Genomic DNA, 7668 nt, shown 5'->3' on the forward strand with positions numbered 1-7668 from the left:
CGCCGAGGTTATTCGCACGCACTAATGCAGCAGAGGTGATTAATAACATTTATGCGACCGCAACCGCAAATAAAACGTCTTTGACAATATCTATAAATAAACAATAATGGCTGCTCTTTTGTGACTGACGACTCTGGCTATTGTATACCGCGGGGAAAAAAATAGGTTATGTACAAACCGTGCTGAAATCTTCTGAATCATAATTCTTAAATTCTTACGTTCACGTCATGATTCACATAACATAGTCGTATTTGTATGCTAAAGATGCAAAAGTCTCACACCGATTATGTTTGTTTTTGTTGCCATGTTTTAATATTAATTTCGTTGCAGTGCAGCCAACAATTACGTAATTTACCATTGTTTACTTTCAAAATATAATTTTTTTAATTTATTGTCTTTATAAATCGCGACTTTACTAATTACTTGCTCTACTTTAATATAGTTTGTTAACAGAAAAGCGTTTTCGCATGGTTAACATTTCACGGCGTACTCCAGATGACGCTGACAGTGGCCGCAGTGACTGAGACTGCTTGAAAATTCGCCTGTCAACTGTTGCATCAAAAAATAAACATTACTTGTTTACAGAGGACACTGTAATCTTTTACAGTTTATCTTGTTACGGCGATTGTTTAAGTATTTAATTAACTGCATAACACAATGTGGAAATTCATTACTGGTTATTAAAAACCACCAGAAAAGAAAAGAAAAACGGACGAGGACAAGTCAGAATATAATGTTAAATATGACAAAATCGCCCGGTCCCCTACCTTTTAAACGTCTTGGTGTTCCGAGTTTCTTTGGCTTCGTTATGACACAGAAACAAAACAAATGTTTTGCAAAGTCTGCGAAACGCATTCAAAATCATCTGGATCAGAAGTTTATAAAGACAGACTGGCGAAACTGTCTAAATGATTATACACTGTCTGCCCTCATGCATGTTCAAATACAGTCACCTTCTGAAAGTGAGTTTGATCCAGCACCAGCAATAAATCTCTGGTATCATAATGTTCAGAGAAAACTTTGACCCTTTCAGCCTCCTTATCGAAGATGTTCAAGACAAAATCAGCCAAGTAATTCGTGCAGTGACTCGTCTGAAAATGATGATTAAATAAGGATGTTAAGTGTGTGATAAAAATAGGTGCAAAATATAGCAAAAATCCTTTTTTCTCACTTTTTCAGCGACTTTGAAATTTTTTTTATTTGGGTAAAACAGTGGACAGGCAAATTGGATGGCGGACAGGCAAATTTTCGATTACACCTGTCCGTTGGGCAGGTTAAAATATTCCTTAAAATCTAGCCCTGATTTTAATATTATATTTCAGTGTGTATTTCCCCATTTCCTAATCTGTTTGTTAGTGCTTGTATTTTTTTTCATATCTGTTCGTTCATGTTGAAGGTGTGTGTGGTCGGAGTGAAGTGACGGGGCGTGTGGGGGGGCAGATGCGGCAGGAGACGCTGGGAGAACTGGAGAAGAAGTACAAGAAGGTGACGGAGAAGGAGGCTGAGGAGTCCTGGACGCAGCAGTACGAGTCATCCCTCAGCACCTGCTCCCATGCCTACTGGTCAGTGCCCTCGTGCTTCTCCCGAGTACCAGTCGAATCTGTTCCTGTTCGTGGGGGAAACATGTCTGAACGAATTAATAGGAAGTCTTACGGACGTTAATTAATTTTAGGACACAATTTTTTGATTATATGCTGCCCTTAAAATATCTTTTTTTTTTTTTTCTTTCCATGGATGGTTAAAAACACTTCTATCTGGCAGATGTATCTATGAAAATTTGGTGTCTATGTTTGCATCTCAAGTGAACGTTACAACACAAGGTAGGAAAATTTGAGTTTGTTACACAGTTTTATCATTATAAATGTAAAATACAGTGAAGTGGTTTTTTTTTTTTTTGTGTGAAATACTATGTTATATTTTTTTACAAGTTTTGGGCTCCATTTTGTAGTTGTGCCTGTTTGTTGGGTGCTCATTCCAGGCCAGTGGCGTTGGTAAGACGGTAGGGACCCGGCAGGGTTGTACCGGCGGCTGTGCGTGTGCAGGCGCGGCAACTGCAAGAACGTGATGCTGGGGCTGGACTGCGAGGTCGGCCTGCGCAGGCGCACGTACAACGTGCTGGCCGGCTCCGTGCTGAGCGTGTGGGCGCGCGTCGAGAACGTGCTGGCCTCGCGCACGGGCCACAACTCCAAGATGCAGGTGGTGCGGCTGCGCACCGGCGAGGGCGTCAAGATTGTCGGTGAGTCCGGGCGGCGGCGGCGGCGTTCCGTGCCGTGGGCTCCGCCCCGGCCAGACTGTGCCGTGGGCTCCGCCCCGGCGCGACTCGCGGTCACCAGCTCCGAGTCTGGACCTAGCTCTCTCGTGTATCGCCATGTCCGTGGCTTTTGGCTCGCGTGGAGTGTGACGTGGGCACCACCCTGGCGCCCCGGGACAACTCGCGGTTACGAGCTCCGAGTCTGGACCTAGCTCTCTCGTGTATCGCCATGTCCGTGGCTTTTGGCTCGCGTGGAGTGTGACGTGGGCACCACCCCGGCGCCCCGGGACAACTCACGGTTACGAGCTCCGAGTCTGGACCTAGCTCTCTCGTGTATCGCCATGTCCGTGGCTTTTGGCTCGCGTGGAGTGTGACGTGGGCACCACCCCGGCGCCCCGGGACAACTCGCGGTTACGAGCTCCGAGTCTGAACCTAGCTCTCTCGTGTATCGCCATGTCCGTGGCTTTTGGCTCGCATGGAGTGTGACGTGGGCACCACCCCGGCGCCCCGGGACAACTCACGGTTACGAGCTCCGAGTCTGGACCTAGCTCTCTCGTGTATCGCCATGTCCGTGGCTTTTGGCTCGCGTGGAGTGTGACGTGGGCACCACCCCGGCGCCCCGGGACAACTCACGGTTACGAGCTCCGAGTCTGGACCTAGCTCTCTCGTGTATCGCCATGTCCGTGGCTTTTGGCTCGCGTGGAGTGTGACGTGGGCACCACCCCGGCGCCCCGGGACAACTCACGGTTACGAGCTCCGAGTCTGGACCTAGCTCTCTCGTGTATCGCCATGTCCGTGGCTTTTGGCTCGCGTGGAGTGTGACGTGGGCACCACCCCGGCGCCCCGGGACAACTCGCGGTTACGAGCTCCGAGTCTGGACCTAGCTCTCTCGTGTATCGCCATGTCCGTGGCTTTTGGCTCGCGTGGAGTGTGACGTGGGCACCACCCCGGCGCCCCGGGACAACTCACGGTTACGAGCTCCGAGTCTGGACCTAGCTCTCTCGTGTATCGCCATGTCCGTGGCTTTTGGCTCGCGTGGAGTGTGACGTAGGCTCCGCCCCAGCACCCCGGGACAACTCGCGGCTACGAGCTCCTGTCACTTCAGGCCTCGTCACCGTGTGACCATGTGACCGTGTCACCTTGTTTGTGTAACTGACGCTGGTGTCTGGTCGTCTGGCTGCAGGCACGCTGATCCCCAAGAGCTGCGTGGACGCGGTGAGGGATGCGCTCTCCTCTGATTCCGAGAAGACAGACGAGGAGACCTTCTGAGCAGACTCCTCCCTGCTGTGCGTGCGAGATCTGTGTGCGTGTCGTCAGGTGAGCCGTGCTTAACCTGCCGGGAGGCCCTTACCTCCTTGGAAACACCGCCATTCACTTTTCTTCTTCCTACACATGTGTGTATTCTTGCAGAAACTATATTGGCATGCTGCTGCATAGTTGTTTGTCGTATTTACAACTTTTAGTACAACACAAAATTCAGATAAATGCACTTTGATTACCATGCAATTTAGTTCATTGTAACATTTTGGAAAGAAAAATTTTTGAAGCTTAGACATAATACCGTAATTCAGCGTGCATAGGGTATGTACGCTATTTGTAGACAGCGAAAAAAAGTACTGTTGATTTCACTAAAAGAAATCATTTGGACTACTGTGTTTTTTGAGACATATTAGGTAATGGTAAATATTTTATCTGTTGTTGCTTATTGCTCCTGATCCCAATCCCGAAAATCCAATATCTTTCCCGACCGGAACCCGTCAGGAAGTAAAAATGCCATTAGCGTCCACCTTTAACAGAAATGTAGATTGGGTGTTTTCTATATAAATATTACATTTTTTGTCGTCGCAGAATTATAAAAGACCTGGAGAAGTCGGGGGTTGTGGGTTTTGCTGGAGCCTTGTTGTGGTTGCTCCTGGTAACCGGACTGCGTGCCGATGGTTCCAGGGACTGCCCCGCCCGGTTGCGAGCGCCGGCCGGCGCCGTCTCGGGGCTCGGGCCCACCCTCTACTTCTGCTACAGTGGTTTCTGGTCGCTCCCCGCGGGGCCCGCGACACTTTCCTACACTGCTTGTGTCGTCTAACCCAAGAAGTTTACTTGACAGTTCGGTTAGATTTTTATATACAAACAAACTGTATTCCATCATTTTATCATTATAATTACAACCCCTTGAAGTATTAAAGAAAATAGGAGTAAAAATGGAAGCGTTGTGTTAAGTGCAGCCGTCTATTAATACAGTGTGTTGTTTTCCAACATGTTGAGTGCGGTAAGTACCCTTAGTAGGTAGAATACGCATGGATGTTGCAATCCCCTTCTTACATTTTTCAGACTATCAGAAAAATAAAAAAATGCATTAACTATTAAAAGGGTAAATATCAAATTATATTAAAAATAACCTGACATTCGAAGGTTGTCCAATTTTAACTCATTATCACCATCTTACAAAGCATGTTGTGGAAGTGATTTTGTTAGGGACATAATAAATACTGTATACGAAAAAGGACTGTACACTCTGTTGTTCAGAAATACACACTGTAGTACAGTTGTATCGTACTGTGTACAATTGGCTGGTGGTCACGAAACAGTATTGTGTCGGACATGAGTGAACAAAATGCTATGTAATGTCTTGATGGTTTGCCTCCTGGACTTATTTGGAAATGTGCTGCATTTTTGTTGACTTGCCACTGATAATGTCATTGTCTTTTAAATTGTACTTCTTACTTTGCATGTCAGTTGGACAATTGTAGTTATATAATGTCCATTTTGGTGTGAAGTGGTATGTGCAGATGTTTATATTCTTCAGATAGAGTAGATTACTAGTATTAGATGCATATAATTAAATTAAAAGTAGAGACGTTGGTCATTCATAGTACAGTTCAATCTGAAAAAAAGGTTCGGAACAAGACATGTTAGGATGCTTGCCGAGGGTGGGGAGTTATGGTATGTCAAACAGTATTCTGTCCAGGACTTACCCTGAGAGCCCGCTATTGCTATGCTATTTTCATTAGTTCTTGGTACGTTAATGTGGAACGTGGTACTTACTTAAGTAACTGTGCTTGGTTATTTTAATGTGTTGCACCTTCGTTACTTGGCAAAGCAGAGTGTTTTATAAAGGGGATTTTTTTCGCTGTTTGCTAATGTTGGTATCAGAAGACAATTGAGTTGCTGTTCCATCACAGTTTATTCAGGTGGTTGTAGGTTCAAAAGTATTGCAAGCCAGTCATGCAATTTGCTTCTAATTCTGTGGGTTACGGACAACTCTGTGCTCGATTACCTGGTAATGCATTTTATATTTGGTTCGTGTAATGTACAAATATGAAGCCTAAGATGCACTAATCCTTGGGTTACACAACCGAAAATTCTACCTTCTGTGCAACTTTTAAAGTTTGCTTTTGGTAAGGATAAAAATTACTGGGTTTTAATGTGGCTGACCAAACCTAATCAACCGTTTACTTAATTTATGTTCATCTGCCTCCTGCTAAAAGGAATGCAAAATTTGGGCTTCTAACACAAGGATTAATGAATCTTAAGCTACTGATATACAAGTGTATCTTAAAGCCCTAAGGTGACATGGTATTATACGTAGTACCTATTTTTTTTTATATCTTTGGTTGATCATATAATTGGTTGTTCCTGCAATTATAAATGAATTGTAGCTAGTGATCTCTTATGATTTGTGCAATCTACCTGTAATGGTGTCCACTCACGAACACTAATTTGTTAATTTCCATACTGGTATCCCAAAAATGCGATATAACGGAAGTTGGGAACGGGAATGGAGAATCTTGTCTGGAGCCAGTGTAACGACAGTGCCGTTCATCTTGCCAATGACTACAGACGTATCACTGGCCCTAACCCGTCAGCTTTTGTTTTGTCGGAGCTGGTTTGTCTGTGGTCTGGCAACGGAGGACACAGGGGCAGCGTTTAGGAAGGGGATTGCAGCCGAGGCTAATCTCGTAATATTAGTTGTTTTGTTTAGCTGTGATACAGTGTAGTGGAATAGTGCAGTTAACTCCTACTTGTAGTCTGTGTGCGCGTTCGAGAACAGTTGTCTTGTGTTTGCTGCCGATGCAGGGCACGATCCTTCGTTGTTTCTGCCGACTCGTCGCTGGTAAGCTTCTTCAATGTTGTGATCACGTGCGATTGTACCATTCTTTATTTATACGTCAGTCTGTGTTGTCATTGTTTATCATAATTTTGTATGAATTTTTTTTTTGTAAGTAGCAATTTTTTTTAGCTGACCATAAATAGCTTTGTGACTTCTATAGTGAATGATGTGAAAGAATGTGTGTGTGTGTGTGTGTGTGTGTGTATATGTGTACGAGTGGTGAAACAATTACAATGCATTTGGAACTTATTTTTTGTAATTAATATTATTAAGAGTTTAACGTTAGGGTTTGCTTGTCCCGAGCTGCACTGTATTTCTACGGGCTGAAATTTATTAATTATGTTTTCTAATGAATGGCTTGTCTGAATGTTTACGATTACATGCTGTGGAAAGCTTTTGTATTAACAGAAAGTATAGAATTGTAATACCAGTATTAAGCAGGGAAGATTGGCTGCACAAAACTATTTGTACCGTGTTTTCGTTGATTTTGGTTTACGGTGGAAGACCAAAGCTGTGGAGGTGACCAGGTGTTTGGTACGTTTACGATCTGAAGGTTACAAAAACAAACCTTTGCTTGCAGAGTAGCTGCAATATTTAAAATTTTATTACTTTCATGGTATTATCAACTTAATTCAAAAAATATTCCCAGGAATGTTCAGGTTCCACATTGCCAGTTTTTATCTTCAAGCAAAGAGCATAGTAAACTAATTACTACCATTTAACACTAATATAATTACCTAATTTTAGCCACTAGAAATGTTTTGCTGTTTACAAAATCATTCGCTGTGTAGACAGTGTAATTGGTTACAACTAACTGTCTGTAAACTATTATTATTACGAACATACTTGCCCGCACAAGCGATGTGAGTTGCAATGATGTTTAGATTATGTGGACTCAAGTTTCGCCTTATTATTTTTCCTTGCTGTTATAATGTGATGTTAGTTTTTGATTGTATCATGGATGTGTTTTGTAACTTTGTTTAGAGCACACACTATCAGTTTGTCGATCTCTCATTGGATATAAGTTATTATTTTTAAATCACGATGAATTACTTTGCGTAGCTTGACCGGTTCACAATTTGACAGCCTCGCACTGTAGTTGCAGTCCAGTACGTGACGTGTATACTTGGGTAGTCCTCCTGCTGGGAGGAAGTAAAGTTAAAGAAATCACTATAATTCATCACGTTTGGTTCGTTGGACTTTGTAGCCATGTACAAAAAAGTGTTCTTTTATTCTTACCTACATTTAACTTTATTTCTAAAACAAAAAAGTGTACATTCTCTTTTAAATAAATGATTAGATAAAAAAAAAA

General features: G+C 43.3%; 1 protein-coding gene across 5 annotated transcripts in view; it reads left to right on the plus strand.

The window, feature by feature from the left end:
• LOC134543311 (protein strawberry notch-like) overlaps positions 1 to 7668 on the plus strand; it is a 55147-nt gene extending 47479 nt beyond the window's left edge. For all 5 annotated transcript variants that reach the window (XM_063388241.1, XM_063388243.1, XM_063388244.1 and 2 more), the window contains exons 23-26: positions 1441 to 1562; positions 2043 to 2236; positions 3435 to 3568; positions 4196 to 7668. In XM_063388241.1, the coding sequence (XP_063244311.1) occupies positions 1441 to 1562; positions 2043 to 2236; positions 3435 to 3520 (402 nt within the window). In that variant the 3' untranslated portion in view covers positions 3521 to 3568; positions 4196 to 7668. The remainder of the gene's footprint in view (positions 1 to 1440; positions 1563 to 2042; positions 2237 to 3434; positions 3569 to 4195) is intronic.

This window comes from Bacillus rossius, assembly GCF_032445375.1.
Source record: "Bacillus rossius redtenbacheri isolate Brsri chromosome 9 unlocalized genomic scaffold, Brsri_v3 Brsri_v3_scf9_2, whole genome shotgun sequence".
Taxonomy (NCBI): domain Eukaryota; kingdom Metazoa; phylum Arthropoda; class Insecta; order Phasmatodea; family Bacillidae; genus Bacillus; species Bacillus rossius.